The sequence below is a fragment of the Myzus persicae genome, unplaced genomic scaffold (assembly GCF_001856785.1).
Source record: "Myzus persicae strain clone G006 unplaced genomic scaffold, MPER_G0061.0, whole genome shotgun sequence".
NCBI lineage: Eukaryota > Metazoa > Arthropoda > Insecta > Hemiptera > Aphididae > Myzus > Myzus persicae.
In genome coordinates, this window is record NW_019101729.1 from 35,860 (window position 1) to 60,622 (window position 24,763).

Here is a 24,763-nt window from a genome sequence, read left to right on the forward strand (position 1 = left end):
AAAATAAATATTTGAAAAAAAAATAAATTAAAAAAAAAAAATTAAAAAATATATTTTCAATATATTAAAATTTTTTTTTTCAATTTTTTTTTTCTAAATGATTTTTTTATTTTATTTAATTTTTTTTACGGCAGCCCAAACATTTTGCATTTTTTCCGATACTTTTCAAATTTCTTACGTTCCCTTTAAAGCCTCTTATTACAAATCTTTATCACCTTCTCTGACTTTTGATGTTCAACCCACCAACGGACATGACTTATAATTCCAACGACTCAGTGTCGGTGGACCGAAATCCACTTTCAGCCCACTGGGTGGTCTGGGGGCTACCCTAGCGACATTCGGAGAGCTAATCATAAATAAAACCAGCTGAATAAATTAAATTATCTAGATAAATTCATCTAGATAATAGTGATTTTTATCTTCGATAAGTTCGTAAATCAGGGATGGCAAATCTATGGCACGCGAAAATTTTTATCATCATATATTATATAATAACCTAAACAAATCTTTTTATACTAATACATTAATTATGCAATCAAATTATAGCATAACAAAATATAATATTTTAAATATTTTTTTCATGGCATGCTCTAAAAAAAAAAAGTTATTACTAATTTTGGGCATGCAGTGTGGTTTAAGAAAAGAAAACAATTATTTTAATGAACTTTTAAGAATTCCAAGATATCTCACCATTTTTAATTTTAATATAAAAGTGAACTAGCAGTTTCTAATGGCAAAACAAATTGTTAACTAGCGTAGTAGCATGGAAATATTTATTATTAGTCCTTAAACAGTTTAATCTCGCACAATGAATACAAATAATAATTTAAAGCAGTAATTATAATTTATTAATAACTCGATAAGCGAACAAAGATAATATTATACTTATTGCATTCATCAGAATTTACAAAAAAACCGTTAAGTGTATTGTACGGTCTGCAGTATAAATATAAGTTCCGAATGTGGCCCTCAAGTTGAAAAAAGTTGGGCTCGTCTAGTTACTACTGGAACCTTAAAATATGCTGTTTATGCATTATGCGTTTATAGTTTATATTTTCTTACCCTAAAAAATGTTAAACCTGGTGTTATTTATTCTATCTATTCTATAACAATTTAAAGTGGCCAAATTCATTAATCAAAATAAACCTAAAATGACTAACTTTGAATTATTTGTATATGCATATAACCTATACGTAGTTACAAGATGAACTGTGTCAACTCTTCCGAGTCTGTAATAACTTCGTTTGTTCATTAAAATATTTTTTACTTTATTATGAAAATAAGTACTTTGGTCTATACAATTGCAATACGAGAATTGCTATGTATTATATAGATAATTTTGCAATTATTACATAAAATTAAATAAGTCAACCCACTATAAAGCACTAGTACACAATGTAAACAAAATTGAGCAAACTGTTATAAATCAGGTCCAAAAATATCAATATACTATGAAGCACCTCTACGGCTATACAAATACGGTTGCACTTACTGACGGCGATCACAATATATTATTTTAATACATGCCTATATATTATAGTTATGACTATAATATCAAACACCAAGACCAACTATGGTTCATGTCGAGAATCTCGACAAAATATTTACAAAATATGAGCAAATTAAATCTTGTTTTCATTCTAAACTTTTTCAAATTTACTGAACTACTACTACCGCATTTTAAGCAGCTGATCTGCATTTTAATTAAATATATATTAGGCATTATAGAATAGATTATTAGAATCTTCGAATTTTAATTGTTGTACATGATATATTCACCAGTGGATTGAATAAACATGTGTTCTGTTTATAACTAATTTTTAATTTTTTTTAAATAACTGCAAAACGAAACACATTTTTACACAATGAAATACTGAATACATACAATAACTTGATACATCATAATTTATATAATATATGTACTGGCAAGAATGGTTGGCGATAAAACAAAACAAAAATCGCGAGGAGAGCCAACTAACGTTGCCGACGGAAAGCGACTGATGTAAATACAAAACCAAAAAAAAAATGGGGCGAAGTCAACGGGTCCGCTAAGTCAAAGGAGCGGGCACGTTTTGCATAACTCGGACCGCGTATAACACATTTACACAGTACACGAATATCGTGGACACTAGCGGAGACCATATTATTATATTTTATATTGTAGAGTTGTCAACTCAAAATGCCACTTTTGGCTAACCGTACATGTAAACGTATTATTATTGAACCATATATTGAGATGTAAGAATATTACAATCGTCATTTAAAATACACATATGTAATGTGGCTGAAAATTAATTAGCCATGTACCTATTTTATTTTCAATGTTCAACAATATTATAATATTATATTTCGTTGTCATGGTTATGTACATTCGTCTGAATGTTTATTCATACGTCTTATAACAAATTTTGTTTCAGTCTACTACGAGGCATTACCCAAACTATTTTTTGTCTCATAAATTATTTAAATAATTTAACTCAATTATAATATCTTGAAATTCAATTTCTGAATTTTTAAACAAAACCATCGTGGAAAGTTTCACAGAAGCAGACCATATTATGACGCCAGAACAATTGGATGTTCCGGCTGTTGCAGGGAGTTTGCAGTAATGCGAGCATAGCATCCGCCATAGCGGATGCAGTATTTTGTCGGAAGAAAAAGAGCACAGGGTGGACAACCCTACACTGGTCACGAGGCCTACAATAATTGTATGTGATATCAGTGAGCTCAGTGGCCCACAACCAACGACGACGTTGACTTTGGCGGATTTTAAAGTGTTGGACGAGGTGGCTGAGGACTTGCTGAAAGCCGCAGTTCAGAGGTCATTGAATTTACCGCCCCTCTCTCTGGGTCCGAGTGACGAGCGGTCGTCGTCTATTTAAAGCGGCGATAGCAGTATAGCATCACAACAACTGGAAGCGCCGAGGATTGAACGACGGTGATTGCGTGGCACCCGGTCTTTTGGCTAATGACGTGCAACAAACGACCACGGCGATCAACCAGCTGCCGTCGGACGTAGATTGTGAGCCGGACGTCCTAGAAGTCAAGAGCGTGATTCAGTCGGAAGAAATTGAGAAGACAGTTCAAAGCACGGCTATAGCCGTAGCAAAAAGTGACGGTGACGAGTTCGAACCGTCAGTGACCACGGCCGCGGCCACGGTAAAGTCAGCAGCAGAACCACCGCTGCAAGGTCGTCGCCGTAGGCCGTCCTTTATGTCAGCACTGCGGAGCCGACTCCTCAAGGTCAGCAGATTGTTGGTCTGCTGTTGTTGTCATCCGAATAATAATGATTAGAGTGGTACTCTGGTACCGCGATGTGCCGAGACGCCGTTAAACGATTGAGAGATGCATTGATCCAGGATGTTTTTTGGGCACTGACTTGCCGCCATTCGCTCACGTCGCTGCGGGCATCGAACAGTCGCGAAGTTCGACCCAGTCCACTCCAGCCCTCTACAATCCCGCGTGACCCTCGATAGCCGCCTCAAGTCACATCCGGTCATCCGGTTTCTCGAGCACCCTTGTGCCTCGTCGCATTTTTTTTTTACATTTTTCTTTTAGTCTTGCACCGACGTCCGTCGTTTTCCGCCGGCAACCTTTTAGTCGGCCCTCGCGGTTTTTGTTTTTTTTTTGTTTTACCACTGACCATTCCTGCGGGTACCTAATACTACCTATATACATTAAGATGTACTCAATATATATGTTTATTATATTATTATATTATTCTTTTTTTTATAATTTTTTTTACAATTTTTTTGTATATTATATCATACATTTATTAAAATGTATTCAGTTTTTCTTTGTGTAAAAATATGTTTCATGCTGTTAATTTGAAAAATAAAAATTTGTTATTTACAGAACACTTGTTTATTCAATTGACTGGTGTATGTATTATATAAAACAATTAAAATACGACGATTCTAATAATCTATTATATAATACCTAAAATATTAATTAAAATACAATAGCAGAATAGTAGGAAATTTAAAAAAAAATGTAGAATGAAAACACAATTTAATGTGCTCATATGTTGTTGATATTTTTGACATGAACCATTATAGTTAGTTTTGATAAGAGTGTTAATTTATAAGCGTTTGATATTGTAGTCATAAGTCATAACTATAGGTATATATCAGGGATGGCAAATCCATGTCATGCGTGCCCAAGGTGGCGAGCGAAAAGATTCTGTGGGCACGCGAAAATGATTACTATTATGTGCTATTATTATTATATTATTAACATGTAAACATAAAGAAAACAATACCTAATAATATATATAATAAACTCATGTACCTACTATATTGATTATTGTATAATTGTCTTCATGTATTTGTATGTATATTAGTGTATTTCGGCAGTAATAATCTTTTATTTTTTAACAAAATATATCTGAAAAGACAGTGTTATCATATAATATAGGTATACTATCTATATTATACATGTTTCTTTTTTTTTTTTTAACTCAATAAATTACATTATATTACTTTGAGTTTTTGGTTTTGTACTCGGGAGTCACAAGGTTATCTCCTATAGAAGAGCTACTCGGTCTCATCATTGGTTGCTCATGTTGGTAGTTAGATATTCAATTGTAGAATAGAAGTGAAGTTAAACAATTGTCGTCTTGTCGACGTCATTCGAATCAGTCTGTATTTACAGATACTATACCAAAGTAATCACCCAATTACACGTTAATGTATATAAGGGCAAATAAGGTGAGTAGGTCAGCCAATGTTGTTAACTCATAATAAAATAGTATATTGATGTTGTATATTAAATACAATATAAATGTAGTATATTAGTCAGTTAAGTTCACAAAATGTGAAATCAGAATTAATCAGTATCGTTAAGCGGACGTAACACTAGTTTTGTTGTCTCCGTCTACCAGTGCGTAATATAGCAAAATTACGCTCGGCAGAACACTTGTTGCTTCTTTAGTTTAAAAATTAGAGTGAACGACCTGTTATGAAACTTGATGGTAAGAACATCATCTGTGTTTGTACGTTAGTTTTTTACGATAATTCAATTTCTTAGCAAGTTATATGTATATAATATACGGTAAATTAAAAATGGTCATAACTCACTTAAAAATTAACATTTGTCCGTGTCTCGTGTACTTATTTTATTTTCACTTGAATAGTATAGTTTAATTCATTCTTACACAATGGTATTATACCTTTATTGTATAGAAGGGATGTAAAGCTAAAGGTTAGTACAGTTATGTTATTTTATATTACTCAAGTCTACTCAAGTACCTACTATAATTTAATTTAGGTATTTAAAACAACTTTGTTCCATAACTTAATAATTATAAATTTTGAATTATTGGCATGATTAGTGATTGTCCGAACTCCATATTATACAATTACCTTTTGTTATATTAGATGTTGTATCTCATCGGTTTCCGAATATTCGACTTTATCTTATCGTTTTGAGGGAATGGATGAAAATTGCCGGGTTAGAGCATGAAGATCCTCAAATTGTGAACAACGAGAAAAGAATTTGTGGTGCACACTTCACAAGTGATTGTTTAAATCCTGGGACTAAAAGATTGAACTGTAATTCATATCCTACACTGCATATTCCCGGAGGTAAAATAATAAGATTTATATGAACATTAATTCAAACGTATTAAATTTCGGAGAACTGACTTATATTAGGTACTTCTTGCTATTTGTGAAATGTAATTTTATTATAGCAGGTGATTCATCTTCTTGTAGATAACCACTCCCACCAACTCCGAAAATGACTGAAGAAGTGAACCTGGCTCGTACCTCATAAACCAATCTCGACTTATCTGGATTTGATGTATTAGATACCTCATCTCAGTTATTACGTATGTATATAATAGTTTGAATTGTTTTTAAATACATATATTATGTAAGCTAGCTTTATACAATCTATATTCAAATTATATTGCTCAATGACATATTATAGCATTTAGTTATGGTTTTGCATTTGCTTATTTTTTAATTTTGCTATTCGCCTATATATAACACCATGACGGCATGACTATCAAATATGCTTTGCTTTGCTATGCAGATGACGATAAAGGCTTGCTTTATAACGTCACTAGAATACCAGCACAAGTTAAAAATCGAAAAACACAGAAAAACGATACCGGTTAGTAAAACTACTTAAGCTTTTACAATAGACTAGCTGCCAGTGAAAGTCGCTGTCGTGAAAATCGGGGGCTTGTGAGACTCGGCGATGCAGACGACAATGTCGTTGAAATTACTTACAGAAGTCACTCCTATTGACGTCATGGGTGGTCAAAAAACAAAAATTTAGGAGGTGATAAGGATTTTTGATAAGTCTTGGAGGTCTTGTTTCGAGCGCGGGAATGTTTGAGATTCCAGTTTCAGTGTCTAGAAATCTCACTCCAACCACGAAAATCGGCAATTGAATAATACGGTTCCCGTCGCATGTCTGGTGCTTCTTCGTGTGTAAAAAAATGTAAATTCGAAATCAGTGTTGGAATGTCTAGCAAGTCCGTCACCTCAAGTGAAAATCGTTTAGCATTCAAGTTAGCTACCTAGGTAAGCATTCCGAGTTAGTCGGATCGAAGTCAATGACCTACAGCTAACCAGGTAAGCAATCCAACTGCAAAGGATTTGATTTTAAATTTTAAATTTTTTTTATTTTATTTTATCATGATAATTTTGCAACTCTTTTTTATCACTTGTTTCTACGTATATAATCTATGCTACACTTCTAAATTTGTGTTTAATTAATACTCAGGTTAGTTTCTATCTGTTGATACTTGATATAAAAACTTCTCATATTTGCCAAATCTTGATGATAAAAAAAATTTTTATCAGATGATTTATTTTGAATACATAACTATACCACCATAAACAGTGAATCTAAATAAGTAAGAATATATGGAGTCACCTAAAAAAATTCCATCTCAGATCAGACACATAAAGTGTGAAAAAAGAAAGTAAAAAGGCGTGAAAAAAAATATTAAAAAGGTAAAAAATTTAGTAAATTAAATTAAAAAACTAAATTTTTTCACACCTTTTTACTTTCTTATTTCACACCTCTTAGTCACTAATTTTTACTAATTTCATCACACCTTTTTACTTTCTTTTTTCACACCTTTATACTAATTTTTTCACACCTTTTTACTAATTTTCCTAATTTCAACACACCTTATTACTTTCTTTTTTCACACCTTTTTACCAATTTTTTCACACCTTTTTACTATTTTTCCTAATTTTATCACACCTTTTTACTTTCTTTTTTCACACCTTTATACTAATTTTTCACTTCTTCAGTCATTTTTGGAGTTGATGGGAGTGGTTATCTACAAGAAGATGAATCACCTGCTATAATAAAGTTACATATTATTATATTATTATATTTTCATTGACATCAATGAATTGTTCGGGCCGCGCTGACGGGAGGGTATGAGATTATAGCCCTCACACTAATGTTCACTTACTACGCACAAAGTGGCAACGTGTAACAATGAAAAGCCAGAAATTGCCTACCTACAACTCTTTGATTATGGCCGGTACCCAATTGCCTTAAGTCGAGACCTAGCCTAGAAGGTTTACATTGTGGATCCAGGGTTGTTTTGAATTTTAATTGTAGGAACCAGTACAGGTTGAAAAAAATTTGAAAATAAAAAACAAAATAAATATAATTTGAGAAAAATAAATAAATATAATTTGAAAAAAAAATTTTGAAATAAAAGTTATTATTTGAAAAAAAAATTATGATTTGAAAAAAAAAAAAATTGAAAAAAAAACTGAAATAAAACAAAAAAAATAATTTGGGCAACGCTCGGAGAGCTTGTATGATATAAAGCTTGAAATAAATCTATGTTGGTTTTTTGTAAATTTGAACAAAGATGAGTTTTGTATATTGAATTATTTTATGAATGACAATAAGACTTACATTAAATTCTGACGTTTGAATAGCTGAAAGTAACTGGGCTAACATCTTGATGATGTTTCAGTTAGAAAATTTCAATTTTTTCTTAAATTTTTTATTTGAACAGATATTTATTTAAGGTGGGTGTCATTTCTCCTCGACATCCCCCCCCCCACCATTGCACGCCACTGTGGTCTGTGAGTAGGTACCTATATCTATATAAACTTACAATAATAATAACAATACGAGTATGTGCACCTATACTAATAATGAGTTTAAAAAATGTAGGTTACAGTTTTTTGTTATCATTATACCGACCAATTATCTTCTAAGAAACAACATTATTAGTTATTTAGGTACTTGAATTTTTAAACACATAACCAAAATATATAACACTATTAACACTGACGTGAGAAATGACCATTGTATGGTAGTTAGTATATACCCACACATTAAGTTGTATAAATTAAAAATAATAAAGGAATTAATATCTTTTAACTGCATACAATATGTAGAACTTTAACTGATATAATCGTTTATTATGTGATGTAAAAAAAATCACACCGATATGTACGATGTATCAATGAATATATTATACCTACGTCATATTATACAATATTATTATACACGCAAGTAATAACTCACGCCATTATTACCTCGAGTGCAAAGTATGACTTTACTGACTTCGTTCAAAAAATTGTTCTCCTTGATCAACGTAATAGTGATTTTAATTACCTGTGTCTTCAATTTCATCATGTCTCCGTTGGTCCTGTGCCTGTTGGACGGCAATTGCGCTGGGGTGTCGTTCACCTCGGTGCAAGGTATGTACTCCAGGATGATAGCCATGGCCTGTTTCCTGTCCCTTTCCACGTTGCTGTGCAAGTTCTGCACTACGATGTCGGTTTACGAAAAAAACATCGAAGCCTACGAAGTGTACTCGCCAACGACCGACACTGAACACCGTAATCGCTCGCTGTCTCATTTGTTTCTGACCGTATTGTGTTTGTCCGTTATACTGCCCATCAACATGTTGAGGCTGTTTATGCTGTACAGAAGCAATTCGGGCACAGTAATTTTCATATTTTTCCTGTTCATGTACCTGGAAAACATAAGCATGTCCACGATAGAGACGTATTTCGTAATTCAGTGCCGCACGCTGGACTACAAATTTTTCAAAATCAACAGGGACCTGGAATATCTTGGCCGGGAAATCGAGCACACGTCGATGAGCATTATAGAAAAGACAGTTGCTGTCGGACACCGAGTCCTCTACGATGGAGACTTTTACGGTTCCAACGACCACTCGATCGCAAATGCAGTGGAGATAATACGTATCAGACACCGGTTGATTCGAGACGCCGTCTACGCGTTGATCAATTTGTTCGGAATACCCATGGGCTTGTCTTTACTCACTCGGTGTGTAATGACGCTATTCGACATTTATTACCAAGTTTTCGGTGTTATGGGTTCCAATTCAAGGCCGTTGATATTTATTTATATGTGGTTACTGCAATACTCCATCAGATTTTATGTTATAGTAGTAGCAGCTCATAGTACGACTAAACAGGTAAAATTACTATCCGCATATGTATACTCGTAGAAACACATTATAATATATTTATCATTATTCATTGGTCATAAGTAATTACAGTAACTGAGAACCTAAAATACATAACATTTATCTAGATATGACACTCACTAATTTATCTAATTACTATAAACACAATAATAATTAATAGGTACACTATACATACGTTATTGATTGGTGCACTCGAATCGCCTACTAAATCTAGGTTAGAACCAAATAAAGGAGATTTAAACAGCATAATATATTATAATTTATGATAAATAAAAAAATCAGGAAACGCACAATTAAAGTGTGTTATAGTTAATATCTCATTCCCAAAATCCTTAATATTATATGTTTGAAATATCTCTGATCTCTGTTTTCTGTTCTCTTTGTATATTGTGTACAAGAATTGCCTTTAGACCATAGTCGTTAATGAAAATATAATAAATATATATAATGTTCTTACTATAAGGAACATTTTTTTTTTAATGTAACCACAGTATAATTATAAACATTAACAAATTAATATAAATTAAACAATTAAATGAGGAAAACTGTTCAATTTAAAACGTTGAATTCAGCATGATGAAATATAATGAATGTGGAAAAAATAACAAAGTAAGAATTAGAGGAATGTGTGGACTGAGGATGAAATATTTAAAGAGTTCATTAATGCGAATAAACTTAATCTTATATAGTTGTATAGGTACCTAATTGAAAAATATTTTGTGTGTACCTATACTTATTTTACTTATTTGCGATGTGCCAATGTTCATCATTTATTCTTATAAATATTTCCTATATACCTACTGTCTATTATAATACCCATAATAAAATCTATTTATATGTGTGTTTAATGTATGTTAAGGTTCGTATACATAACTTAGATTTTCATATTATGAATCATTATTGTACTTGTAATAATATTACAGTAAAATGTCAATCATCTGTACATCAAATATTCGAAGTATAATAAGTATATGGTATTTCATATAATATAATTTATGCCTAGGTATTATAATTAATAACTGTAGTAGAATAATATATATTATATTCATAATTAGGTAGGTATAACATTTTATTTCTTAAACTATTCTTCAACATATTATTAGTAAAATTTTTTTATTTTTTTACGTTGATTTTCATTTATTAAATTTAAATAGTATTGGGTACCTATATACAGTTAATATACACCTACTATACGATTATGTGATTCAAATTTAAAATTACAAATTGTCCATCTAATATTTTAGTTAATAAAAGAAAAACGAAAGAAATTATTATCCTGGAGTGTACATTTATATATAATATATATTATATAGTCATAAGATAAATATGTATAGATATCAAAATATCAATAAGTAGGTGCACATAAAGTTCCTTTTTTGCAAGTTATTAAATCAAGATTATTAAAACACACACACATATATATATATATTATATTTGTCAAAATTGTTATCCTGCTTTTTAAAATATCGTTTAAATCTTTTTATAATTATTTTACTTCTAGCTAGGTAATGCCATATAATGAGTTTTATTTTCAAAATAATTTAATATTCAAAGGGTGCAACCGGTAAAATAAACATAATTTAATGGGTAAATAAAATTGTTGTTTATGTATTTCTGATGTACCTTGACGTTTATACACACATGTGGTTAATATGTTCAGAAATAATGTACACAATATTATGAAATAGCTTTCAAAATATTCAAAAAAATAGTATGGGTAGCTTTGGAAAAAGATATTGGTATAGGTAGTGATGTTTCGTCCAATAGCCAAATGGTCAGTTTTTATCTTTGATGTTTTTAGTGTTACATCTGTTGTTCATAACAAATGGCAAATAATTTACTCTGCGCTATTAATCATATCGTGTGTATATGTTTTTTACACTACACCTCAAATTGTATGCGCGTTGGAAGACAACTGTGACAACACACTATCGACGTTTATAAAAGGGATGTTTGCGAGGTTGGTGGCTTTGACCTGTATGATATCAAGATGTGTGATTTTTTTAAAGGGTAGAACTCATTTGGTGATGTACAAACAAAATATTGACAATTTCCATGCCTATACACCAATGACATCTTCTGAAACAGATAGGTTGAAAAAAATGTCGTCTCGGGCCGTACTCTGTTGCACATTACTAACTATACCCGTTAATGTGTGCAGATTGTGGATTTTATATCACGTAGCAAAACAAACCGTTCCATTTGTTGCCCTGGTGTACATACAAAACTTCAGCATGTATTGCATAGAAACTCATTTTTCTGTACTGTGTTACATTCTTTATCAAAAGATCGTTGGGATCAACAACGATTTAATGGCACTGAAGATCGACACGATCGTACGTAACAAATACCCGTTCGTGTCACTAACCGGAGAGAAATACGGAAAACCCGACACTGCTATTGAATACAACAGAGAAGTTTTTCAATCTTTGATTGCCGGCCGTCCAATGATCGATTTTTTGGAAAACCTAAAAACCAAACATAAATTAGTCAGCCAATCTGTAAAGAATTTAAACAACACGTTTGGAATTCATTTGGGATTGTCATTGTGCTCATTGTGTCTGTACACCTTATTTGACTTATATTATCATTTGCAAGCAGTATGGAAACACTCCAAGTATAAGATTCTCGTATACGGCTGGATTTTACAATACTTCGTTAGATTTTTATTTATCACTGTCCTAGCCCATATAACAACTAAACAGGTAATATTAATTATATACCTATATCGAAACACCTGCTATTATATTTAGTATTATAAGTTCACCAAAATCGTGTTAAAAAAACCACAAAACGAGTACATTAATTGTGAAATGTTACTGTGCTAATTTGTAAGGGTAGGTACCTAAAATAGGAATATCTTATTAAATTTACTTCTGTACATATTTGGTAGGCTTATATAACAATGAACATTTTTAAGTGACATTTTAGTAATAAATATATTGATTTTATAATCTATAAAAATTATTTAAGAAAAAAATTATCTAGGATTCTGGTACTTAAGATTGAAAAATATGTGTACATGTGCACTATAGTTAATCTGTGCACTCTGTGGTTAGGTTAGGTTATATACACATAATTGAAATTATCATACACCATGCCCATAGTACATATATACAGTGCATTACATTTAACTATACGTATAATTTTATTATCTTTATTCTATATCTGTAAAGAGATAGGAAACCAACATTGTAAAAGAATCTTTTTTCAGTTTTAAAAATAATTAAATTTTTTATTAATTTTGGAGAGTAGCTTGTATTTGAAACAATATATTACAAAACGACGTATTATATACTTGTATTTAATTATTATAATTGAAAATGTTTGTTTCAGGCACTCAAATCCAAAATACTTATAACAGATATAAACAATCGTTATTTAGATAATAATACTAAGGAAGAGGTATGTATCTGTTTGTACAAATTATGATATTTACCTACTAGAAGTTATAACCATATATCTATTTTCATATACAGTTACAACTTTTCCTCAATCAAATATCCAGCTGTACAATTGAATTTACCGCTTGCGATTTCTTCACTTTAAACACACATTTGATCACATCTGTAAGTTGGCAATACAGCCAAAATATTGTACCTATGATAAAAACATTTGTGAAGTACTAAGAACTAATTTATTCCGTTCAGTATGGAAATGTTTTGGTTTATTTTGAATATATTTTGTTTTTGTTTGTAGGCAATTGCAGCTGGCACGACATATCTCGTAATTTTATTACAGTTTAATTCATCAAACAAATAAAATGTTACCGAAAAAAATAAGCCACTCAATTATATTTAAACTGATTTGTGAAATGTTTTATTTTATTTTTAAACAATAATCTATTTCAGTGCCTAAATTATCACGATACGTGTTACATTTTCATGTATATTAACAAATTTAGTTTAATTTATCTATTATATATTTATTTATTTTTATTATTTTATATCTATTTTATAACATATCATATATCTGATATATCTGTATTTAAATACATATTATAAATTATATTATAAATTGTATAATAATATGCTGAATGAATCGCGATACATCGGCTATCACATAATATGACATTAGAGGATTTTATTCAATCGCGTAATATCAAGTACGAGTAAACATACAATATACATATATAATAATTGTGTTTTATATTCAACACACCACTTTTTATATTAATTTTTAATTTTAACATCATTCTTTCACAGTACGATCAACGCTGGACGATTATTATTTATGTGTACCTATACATTATTAAAATAAACTTAGAAAATTAATTCAGAATACAACTTTTATCAAAACCACCACTCAATCTACAGTGTATGAAGGAAGAAGAGCAATTAAATTGTTTCATTTGCACGATAACTATTGTAAATTTAAAAATGACAAATTGTAATATTATTACGATTCGTGCCCCGTAGAATGTATACAGCAGACAACTTTGAATATTTTGTAATACTGTCCAAAACAGTTTTTGAAAAGCTCGTGACGAGGCATATAGGTACAAATTACAAACACACTCGAGGGCCTTATTATGAAAAGTACTTAACCGTTGTCAATATAATCACGCTTATAACATATAGGTATATAATACCTACCCCTACGTCGTAAACATGTCGAATCGACCGTTGACTGTTTGCAGTATCGATCAGCGAACAAATTGTAAGCCTTAAAAACCACCCCAATATCGATACGACTGTTTTGGCGCATGCACGCACCCGAAAATAGCACGTCGGACGATGTTTAAGTTCGCGGGTTGCCGCAAATACATTATCGAAGGGTTGTTTTTGTTCGTGTTGATCACCACGTGCTTGTTCAACATCGTGCTGTCGCCGTACTGCATGTGCGCGATGGAGGCGTGTGACGAGCACGAGATGACGGCCGTGCTTATTCGCGTCAAAACCGTATTGCCCCGGACCGTGGCCGTCGTGTGCCTGGTGATCCGGGCGAAGACCATGTTGCACAGCGCGAACGGCGAGTTCCGCAAGTACGAGAACATGACGCGCGAGTACGAGGCATGTTTTCCGGACAGGGTCGGCAGCGGCGTCACTTTCGTCGCGTCCATAGTGTTCGGGTACGCCATCACCGTGCTGCCCATAAACGCGTACCGCTTGTACTTGATCCACCAGGACGTCCGCAACCACACCGTCACCGCGTTCTTCGTGCTCATGTACGCGCAAAACCTATGCATGTGCTCGACGGAAATCCACTACGTGGCGCGCTGTTTCAGTCTGTACCGGCGGTTCTGTCAGATCAACGAGGACGCGTTCGTGCTCAAGTTGGCGACGGTCACCGCGAACCGGTACCCGTCCGTGTTGCTGCAGTCGGCCGACGGACACCGCCGCGGCCCGAGTACGGCGGCGTCCGGGACCCGTCCCACTGTCGGCGACGTCGAGCTGCTCCGGATGAGACACCAGTGCCTCCGGTACGCGATCGGTGACCTGAACGACTTGTACGGCGTCCAGCTGCTGTTGTCCCTGTGCACCCTGTGCGTGATGACCTTGATTGACACCTACACCGAGATGTTCGACATGTTCTCGCTGGCCTGGTCACACTTGTTCCCGTACGTTTGGCTGACGCAATATTGCTTCAGGATGTGCGCTATCGTGTTGACGACGCATTTCATGATGAAACAGGTGTTGTTATGATTTAGCGCCTGTCTAATAGTTTTAAACTGCACGTCCGTAATTCATGGACACGATGATTCCATCCATCATGCTCACCCCAATTGTTTCCTTTAAAAAGTAAGTGACGATATGTGAGCAACGGATCACAGATGTGTGCACTTAATGACCGATATAAACTCGGACTCAAATAAGGAAAGTTACAGTCTTATAGGTATGTTGTGTCAAAAAAAGTGATCAGATAATTTACCTGTTTCAGATATTTTCGAATGTGATTGCCTTAAACATCAATTTAATTCAAGAACATATTCGTTTTTTTTTTTTTGTTTCACTCTTAAATAAAACGTATCTAATGAGAAATAATTATTATAAAAAACAATTTAATATTTACTTTATTTTTAGAGAATATTATAGTTAATCTTTAATGAATAGAATCCGAACCCAGATTATATGAATCCCGCGCCTTCACGGTCGTAATATTCTTTAATAAGGTTCCAAGTCCTGACGGAGTGACGAGCATGTTTAATGATACCTATATAGGTCATAGGACTTATACTACTAGACAAGTAATGAGTGTCTGGAAATTGTAACAACATAGAGGGCGTTTTTTGTTTACTCGTTTATTCAATATGTATCTAGTAGTACGGGGTAGTAGGATAAGATTTATAGGTGATTGCATTTTGTCGTCGAGCCATAGACAGCCTCATCAACTCAAAATGTTTGTGCGCCACTAATAATGTTGTTGTTATACACAGTCCTTGTGTAGTAGGTAGTATATAAGGTCTATGAATCAGTCTTGTAAAAAATACTTTAAAAAAATTCTATGTAGAATACCAAACAATACTTCAAAAAGTATTTTAATACAAGTATTCGAATACTTTACAAGACTGTCTATGATATAGATGGACAGTTTTGTAAAATACACTTAGTTTTTAAAAGTATTCAAATGCAGATATAGATACTTATTTTGAAGAGTATTTAAAATACATATTTGAATGCTCAGTAAAAAAAATATGAGTAGATAGATACCTACTTTCATTTTTTTTTTTATAAATAAATTGTTTACCTAATAAATCAACTGAACCGATTTTTATGTCTTACATTAATTATATAGAGGATTTCACACCGTATCATTTGGTGCAGCTATAAAAATATACTCTTCTGATTTTTCTTGTCGAATTATTTGAATTTTGGTTGCGTATTCACAGTAAGAAAAATAAATAAATTCTCGTTAAATCCACGGTGGTTAACTTAAATGAATACTTTAGCTCAAATACTTTTACTCGAGTACTTTACAATATTGTAGATATTTACCAACTATATTTCTTTGCCGGGCTCGATTCTTTTTCTGCAGGGCACGTTCACGTTGTGATCAGATACACTGAAAATTTTGCGCTCAAATCGCTTATTATTTTTCAGATGATAAAATTAACTTTATATTCGGTATTTATAGTGGGCATAGAATCTTTTTTTTGTTGGAAGTCGTTATACATATTAAAATAATAATAGTTCATAAGTCATAACTCATAACATATTTCATATTATACACTCACTATTTTTATTCTTTAGGCGTATAGAACAAAAATGATTGTATCAGACACAAACAATCGAATTTTAGATATCAGCACAAAGGAAGAGGTAAACAAAAGCTTGTTTAATAATGAATGCCAACTGCACATTTTAAAATGTTTTTTGTTTATGAATTTATAGTTATACTTATTTTCCAATCAAATATTACGTCGTTCAATGGAATTCACTACCTGCGATTTTTTCACATTAAACGCACACTTCATTACTTCTGTAAGTCAACATAATATATTGTTTATGGCTTGGTGAGGCGCGGTCGTACGCTCAATCTGTGGAAAAGTTTCGAGTGTACGTACCGGCCGACGTTGCTAGCTCTCGGATGGGTGACCACCTGGATTTTTAGCAACACATACTTGCCACACATACACAAACACATGCTACAATCCTACCAACATAAAAAAACCTACTAAACCTATAAAAAAAACTCCCTACCGTACCATCCTAAAAAAAAAAATATATTGTTTTAAAATTTAAAATATTACAGCAATAGGCATGTTATGTTTGCTCTATGACTGTAATATTATTTACATCAAATATTAATTATTAATATTTATATCATTGTAATCTTTATTCTATGATTTTATATCCAAACCGTGTATTGGAGTATTTCTATATAAAGGTATAGTTTTAAAGAAATGAGAATAAATCATTTTCAAAATTTTTCAATAACAACCCACGATGTAGATAAAACGCCAAAACGGTGTTAGGTATAGTCAATCATCGTCGAAATTTGACGGCATTTATTCCAGTACTTTGTCCACCAGAGCTAACTAAATAGGCCTTTTATTTATTTATTTAATATATAATGCGGTTTACCTAAAACTGCAATTTGTACTTATGGATCTAAATCACAATATTTTTGTGAGCTCAGATTATTCCCTCTCCTAGTAAATGTTGGCATTTTGGAAATTTAACTTGTCGTGTCCGTAAACTTTCTAGCCTATAGCCCTATAGGTATAAAGTCTGTTCGATATTCCTTTCACTTTAAAAATCAAAAACATGTAGGTAAATTACATATCCAAATGGCAATCAACAATAGACTCGTGATGCCAACCCGTTGTAGATAGAAAAACAATTAATTTTTTCGATATTTTTTCTACATCGTAGTACATCCATATGATATTGTTAAGAACATTATTTTATAAAAATTCACAATTATGTTATTTTATTGGAAGTAGTATAAAATTATTTTCTAATATTTATTATTATTTTATTTTTAGAGTATTTTTGCAGTCATAACATATTTCATTGTGTTGTTTCAATATGTGCGCTAAATGAAATAAAATAGAAATAATACTGACAAATAAATACTCGTACCCCATGTAAATTATAAATATTATTATTTTAGTATAATATATGTTTTGTATTTTTTTTATTATAGCTTTTACCTTATTAGCATTATATTATAGCTAAATGATTAGATATTTAGAAATATTATTAAGATTTAAGCAGGGCAAAATGAAGTTGTTTAGATATACAAATGGTAATACCCATTTCCACCGCAAAAATTTACCTTTTCAGTTTCCCATTTCTAATACTAAATATACAAGCTGTTATATAGAAAATGTATTTAAAATACTATAAAATATTGAAAAACAGTATGAATTATAAATTTTATGTATTTTATATATTTTACAGTATATCTAAATTAAACAAAACCTATAGTTAATTTTTATATTTTTATAAGAATAAATAAGTTTTCGGTATTATTTTGTAAAAAGTGAATCCTAAAATTAAAAAAGAAAAAATATAAGTAATTATAAGTTATGTTATACATTTTATTTGTATTACTTATGTATATTTATATACTATATTTCTTATTATTGCTTAATAATAAAAATATTATTCTTACACTACAAAAATAATTGTATTAAAATGTATCCTTTTTAAATATTTTATAATATGTTAAATAAAATTGCCGTATACCAGCTTTAATTAGTTTGTAAAAATATTATTTTGGTAGAAGCAGCTATCATAAGAAAGGGGCAGTGTACAGTTTTTTGTGGAAACTGGTATTGGTGACAGGCACACTTTTAGTAGAAACGCATTACACCTCCCACAAATTACTTGACTGGGATATTTTACATTTTTAAGTAAGAAGCGATTGTTTGAGAATTTATGAATAAATAATAATTATTGAATATTATGTACTTTTTAAATGGAACACAAATTTTAAGTAGTAAATATAATAACAAATTCATAAAAAATAATGATGCATCTTAATTATTGTTGTTATAATTTCCTATCAAAATAGACAGGTGCTCACCTGTTCGTTACTTAATTCGCAGTCCTTTGCTAGGTTTTAAATAAATATTCAATTGCTATACACGCATTCGTATGAACATAATATTCTATTTTAGTGATAATGTGTTATTTTATTACATTTTATGATAATGTCGGAGTAGTTATTTCTATAATTTTAGTGTTTTCGTGTGTCTATAGTTGTATAGAGTCTCCGAAATTTATGTGTAAGCTAAATAATTGCAATTCATCAAAAGCTACGATTATGATATCTATGTTTCCTCGAGCAGTTTCTATCGTATGTATGCTATCTAAATTAACCTTTGTGTACAAGAATTTTAGAGCGGCTTTTAAGTACAAGAAGAATATCGAAAGGTACGAAATGTACTATCCCCGAGTGGATATCGATAAAGCAAATTTTCGCATTTTCGTTTATGTGATGGTGTCTCTATATATTATTATAATAATGCCGGCTAATGTGCTTAGAATTTATTTACTTTATGGCCAATTCCGAGATAACGCGATGGTTCTGTTTTTTTCAATAATGTATGCACAGAATGCAAGTGTATGTATTACCGAACTACAGTTTGTTGCTTATTGTTTTGGATTATATCAAAAATACCGATCCATCAACGACGACATGGCTGTTTTGAAATCCAGAACGATCGTCACAAACAGATACCCGGCAGTATTAAACCCTGGACAATATAACAGCATTCGTTATAGTAAGGATTTTAATGATGATTTCTGTCAACAAATCAAAGAGTGCCAATTGGTTAATAGTATCGAATCACTGAAGATGAGACATCGATTTGTCAGCGACTCAGCTAGTGACCTGAACGATATATATAACATCCAATTGGGGTTGTCTTTATTTATTTTACTTGTAATGACATTGTTTGATATTTACGATGTCGTGTTGACGGAGTTTAATATGATCGAAAAGTATTGGTTACTATTTTTATGGTTGCTTCAGTATGCATTTAGATTTTGTTCGATTGTGCTGACAACACATGTCACTACGAAACAGGTAATTGTGAATATTTAACAGTTTAACACTATCGGCTCAAAGCTATAAATCGATCGCACTATAATTACTTTCAAGTATACATATTTTCAACAAAATTTATAGGAATTGTCACTAGCATGGGTGATTTCATTGTCTTCATTTAACAAGTACCTTTTTCATTTTTTATTGTGCCCTAGGGAAGGGCCTCGTCCTTGTGGCTTCTTGAGATTTTCAGAGGTACCTACTCTTCTACTCAGATAACCTGCTACCTAAGTGGTTTCGTGACGTTTGTAAATTACTGTAAAAATTGAAAATCCCAAAATAAAACAGATATTATAATATAAAATACAATTCTATGATAATCTAGATATTATTATCATTATTTTGGTTTAAGCATTTACATAATTTGAGATTTTCCTTATATTCTATAGTGAACAAATACCTATTCGGATTTCATGCCACTTTTTACTAAAATACCTGTACTGCAGTAAAATAAACTTGAAAACCTGCAGAATTAAACAAAATAATATATTAAAGTACAATGTTTTAATTATTTGTATTTGCAAACTTGTATCCTACTTAGTTATTTTTGAGTTGATTTTACCCAAGTATGCAAATGATATAAAACCTAAGCCTTGACAATATACATTATACATATAATTCGTGTATAGAGTATCCCACTTTGTTCACCGTCATCATTCATTTATTTTCAATAATTTTTAATAGTAGATATCTATAAACTATAAAATTGTGAAATGAATCGGATTTGTAACTCACGTTTTTGATTTCTGAATTAAATTGAGTAATATGCTTTCCCGGCTATCCATTAGATTTTAAATGAAATAATTGAAAATAACATAATATATATTTTTTTGTCACCAATTTTAATTCTCATGTCCTCTAATAGTTCAATCTAAGCGATTAAGAATTATAAGTACTAGACCATATGATATTATCAACATCAGAAACATACTCCTAGTATTTAAATATTTATTGTTTATATTTTTTTTCTATTACACATGCAAGTATATATAAAGAATTTTCATTCCAAAACTTAAAATTGATAGTTACTCTCTAAATATTAACAACTATCGTGTAGGTATTAATATTTCACAAATACTTACTATAATGTTTATAATATATTATTATGATTAAAAATTGTGACATAATAGAATGTGTTTAAGAGATGATTTTTTTTAAGTTGTACATATATTTTGTAATTATTAAATGTAGTTGTGTAAAGGCGTATTACACAACATTTAATAACACTTATTAAAATTTAACGTTTAATGTACGTATATAATAATATAGTCCCTATATAAATTAGATTACATTTTCATCCATTTTGTGTTGCATTTTTTAGGTATATCTATTTATTCTATTTTAGATTTTACTCTTCATAATCGTTTTTTTTTTAAGGCAAATGAATCAAAAACAATTTTAACTGATATAAATAATCAGCATACAGACCACAATACAAAAGAAGAGGTTAGTAATGATAATGGCAGTTTTAAGGGGGGTGGTGATTTCACAGACTGACCTTTCACCTAGTTAAGTCCTTTTCATACATTGATTATGTAAATTGATGACAACTATTAAGATTATATAAAAGTTTCAAAATCAACAAAAAATAAAACGTAAGTACTAAGTACGTCAGCAATATTTTGCAAATTTGTTTGTGTCATGTACTAAATTCACTTCCCCTCCATTCTTGTGACCCTTTATGTTGTCACAAAATCAGGCGTTCATATTATGAAATATGATTTAAACATTTTGTATCCAACTTAAAAGCTGATATTTATCATAACAAATTAACATTCAATGTATTGGTTATTACTTATTACTTATTTCATCATGATATTTATTATTTACTAATTATTAGGTATTAATGACTAAAAATCCGTTATTTTCATATTATATTGTTGCAAATAGCTATACTAATTTTCAAATATATTTTGGTAATTCATTACCTGTGACCATGTTTTAAGATAAACTATCTATCTTAAACCGTGCTTGTTACCATGAACGTATATAATACTCTGTGACGTCAGCCGAGGGCAGAGATGACTTTAAAGCCGAGTTTCCAATTTATACATCGTGCACCGTGTTTCGTTATCATACACGTACAATTCTGTAAGTTGGTGTGGTGTTTTGTAGTGTCTTGGTAACTTGGTCACTAATGGTAATCAGTAGTACATCTCGCTGTATTACCACATGGTAAAAAGTTTAATCAAATTTAACTTTATGTTATCATTGGTCAACTTGGCATACCATGTATAAGAACCAGATGATACCTGCTATCAACCACGTGGTTTAGCCAATCAAGATATCTATACAAAATACAAATGCACGGAGCATGGTTCACGGTGTATTGAAAACTCGGCTTCACTGGACGAGTTATAACCATAGACCTTATACTTGGTATTAGGTCTATGGTTATAACATGGTTTGCTATACGCCAGTACCCGCTTTACATTTAACATACTATTAATAATACATTTGTAAAGATTAAAGATGATTAAAGATGTACAACCGCGAATACCGTAGTACATTTACAACAGTGCTTGTAACAAACAATTTTTATTTTTTTAGCTACGGTTGTTTTTGAAGGAATTATCTAGTCGTTCGGTGGAATTTACGATTTACGATTTGTTTGTACTAAACACACGAATAATTACTTCTGTAAGTTCATTTATAATATAATACATATTACATAACCATATTAATCGCAGGTTGTTAAAATACAAAATATATAATAGACATTCTGTATAATAAGTGTATACATATAAAAGGGCGAGTAACTGATGAGTTTCGTACATAAATTCAATCTATAGTTATAAAATTTAAAAAAAAAGATAATTTAATAAAAATTAATTGATCGAGTTACTGAATGTAATGACCAAATCAAAACTATTGGCTATTCATACTTCCTCTCAAAGTCTTAGCAATTTGAAGTTATAAAATACTAGCACCTAATCGCGTGCACTTCGTTGACCGTTAAAAATATCAACTTGATGTGATTCATAATTTGTGTTCGATTTGTCATGTATTACGCTGCGTAGTGATGTTTAAAACTTACAGTGGCAAATTTCCATGAACTAACCCCATCTTAATATCCGTTAAAGATTTTTAACACAGTCTATCAGTCAGGTTTATAATCATATTCAATAATAATAACTTGATTTTTTTTGCATTTTTTAGCTTATTGTTAAGGTAAAACAGTTTTGAAAATCGGTACCTAAAAAAGTAATTATCAATTACTAATTTCTTATTCATCTATACTAAATGTTGTAACCAATAGCAACCCTATAACAAACAAAAACATATTATTAAAATTATTTCTATCGTGTCTATAAAAAATTTTCAAATTTGCAATAAAAAAAAAATTAGGGGCCATTATCGAGATAAAAATATTAATATATAGTCTATACCTCTATAGATCCTTGGTTTAGTGTAGTTTTCTGATGGTAAAACATCTTTTTAAATCGGTTTGAAAGTTCCTGAGATCACCCCAAACAAACGAACCATTTTTCTCCTTTATATATTAGTAAAGATTGTTTAAATTTCGTGATACATTTTTAACTTATAAAAAATGTTTTTATAACGTTCTCAGAAGTCGGAATAAAAGTTCATATTTTTGATTGCCTACTTTACATAGGCGTAAAAAAACGTGAATAACGCGTAACGTGAAGAATTTATTTAGGGGGGGGGGGGTATATATAGCCTTTTTTTCCTTGTGGTGTCGATGGTGCTTCCAAAACTTCTTGCAAATTCAGAGGGGCTATAACATAATTCTGGGGGCTTAGCCCCTTTAGCCCCCCCCCCATTCTACGCCGATGCAGTAATTTGTATATTGTGCTTGTGTATCGCGCCAAATACTAGATAGGGTTATGACTTATGATGTCTTAATCTTTGTAAACAATATTAAGAAAAAATAAATGCAAATCATACAATGATAACAAATCATCTAAAGTTTTCAATGTAATTCCCTATTTGATTTTATACTTACATTTTAAATTTATTATTAAAATCATTGGTATACCGATAATGTAAAATTTTAAGACTTACCTATGACAGACGTATCATAATATTAAATAGATATATTAATCGAATCTATTATAATACACTTACAGTTTAAATGTTATAAATTATAACATTTAAACTAAAGTGGACAATTATATATTTTAACTTATAACTTATAATATATAATTGCCCACTTTATCTGTTCCCCCAATTTTGTTTTAACGTATTGCGTATTTGCGTGTAGTGTTTCGATTCACTATAAATATCAATAATCATACATTATTACTTCCAGATATGGTTTATTACTTATTATATAGAAAATTATTTTAGAATCTAATACATGCATATTTTAATTATTTCAGGCCATAGTCGTGGGTACAACGTATCTCGTTATATTTTTACAGTTTCGTTAGATAACAAAACAAATTAAACTAATGCAACATTACTTTTTAAGACTAAAAAATATTTTAAATTTGAAGTACAAATTAAATTAAGGATGTAGTAAGTCACAGTTATTTAATAATTATTATTTAAGTAAAATTTATTAATGGACATGTATAAAATGTTTAAGTTTTAAAAATGTATTTTTAAATTGTTCTCAAATGTAAAAAAAATTCATGTGTAATCTTTAGATTTAAGAACAAACTTGGATTATTTTTAAAAGATATTTGGACACAAAAAATATACAATATGCACCGTGTGATGAAAATTTTAAATGTGTTATACAATTATCTGTATGCATTTGATAAATACTTTTTTTTATACTATTGACTTGATTGCAGACTTTGAACCAAATATAAATTTTAATCATACTGACTCAAGTTTTGA

The 24,763-nt window shown here is 30.9% G+C and overlaps 2 protein-coding genes across 2 annotated transcripts; both read left to right on the forward strand.

The window, feature by feature from the left end:
• Positions 1–11,205: 11,205 nt before the first annotated feature.
• LOC111030277 (gustatory receptor for sugar taste 43a-like) lies at positions 11,206–13,313 on the forward strand. The gene is made up of 4 exons (XM_022309697.1): positions 11,206–12,159; positions 12,791–12,859; positions 12,934–13,023; positions 13,154–13,313. The coding sequence occupies exons 1-4, from the start codon at positions 11,206–11,208 to the stop codon at positions 13,214–13,216; spliced, it is 1,176 nt and encodes a 391-aa protein (XP_022165389.1). The 3' UTR covers positions 13,217–13,313.
• A 292-nt stretch (positions 13,314–13,605) lies between these two features.
• On the forward strand, positions 13,606–18,049 carry LOC111030274. Its single transcript, XM_022309694.1, has 4 exons — positions 13,606–15,087; positions 16,645–16,713; positions 16,786–16,875; positions 17,883–18,049. The coding sequence occupies exons 1-4, from the start codon at positions 14,191–14,193 to the stop codon at positions 17,934–17,936; spliced, it is 1,110 nt and encodes a 369-aa protein (XP_022165386.1). The 5' UTR covers positions 13,606–14,190; the 3' UTR covers positions 17,937–18,049.
• Positions 18,050–24,763: the final 6,714 nt, after the last annotated feature.

Coding starts and splice junctions, on each gene's coding strand:
- LOC111030277 (XM_022309697.1), top strand. CDS start 11,206: ATGTTTCGTCCAATAGCCAAATGGTCAGTTTTTATCTTTGATGTTTTT. Junction 12,160..12,790: donor CCCATATAACAACTAAACAG/GTAATATTAATT, acceptor TGTTTGTTTCAG/GCACTCAAATCCAAAATACT. Junction 13,024..13,153: donor ACACACATTTGATCACATCT/GTAAGTTGGCAA, acceptor TTTTGTTTGTAG/GCAATTGCAGCTGGCACGAC.
- LOC111030274 (XM_022309694.1), top strand. CDS start 14,191: ATGTTTAAGTTCGCGGGTTGCCGCAAATACATTATCGAAGGGTTGTTT. Junction 15,088..16,644: donor CGCATTTCATGATGAAACAG/GTGTTGTTATGA, acceptor TTTATTCTTTAG/GCGTATAGAACAAAAATGAT. Junction 16,876..17,882: donor ACGCACACTTCATTACTTCT/GTAAGTCAACAT, acceptor TTTTATTTTTAG/AGTATTTTTGCAGTCATAAC.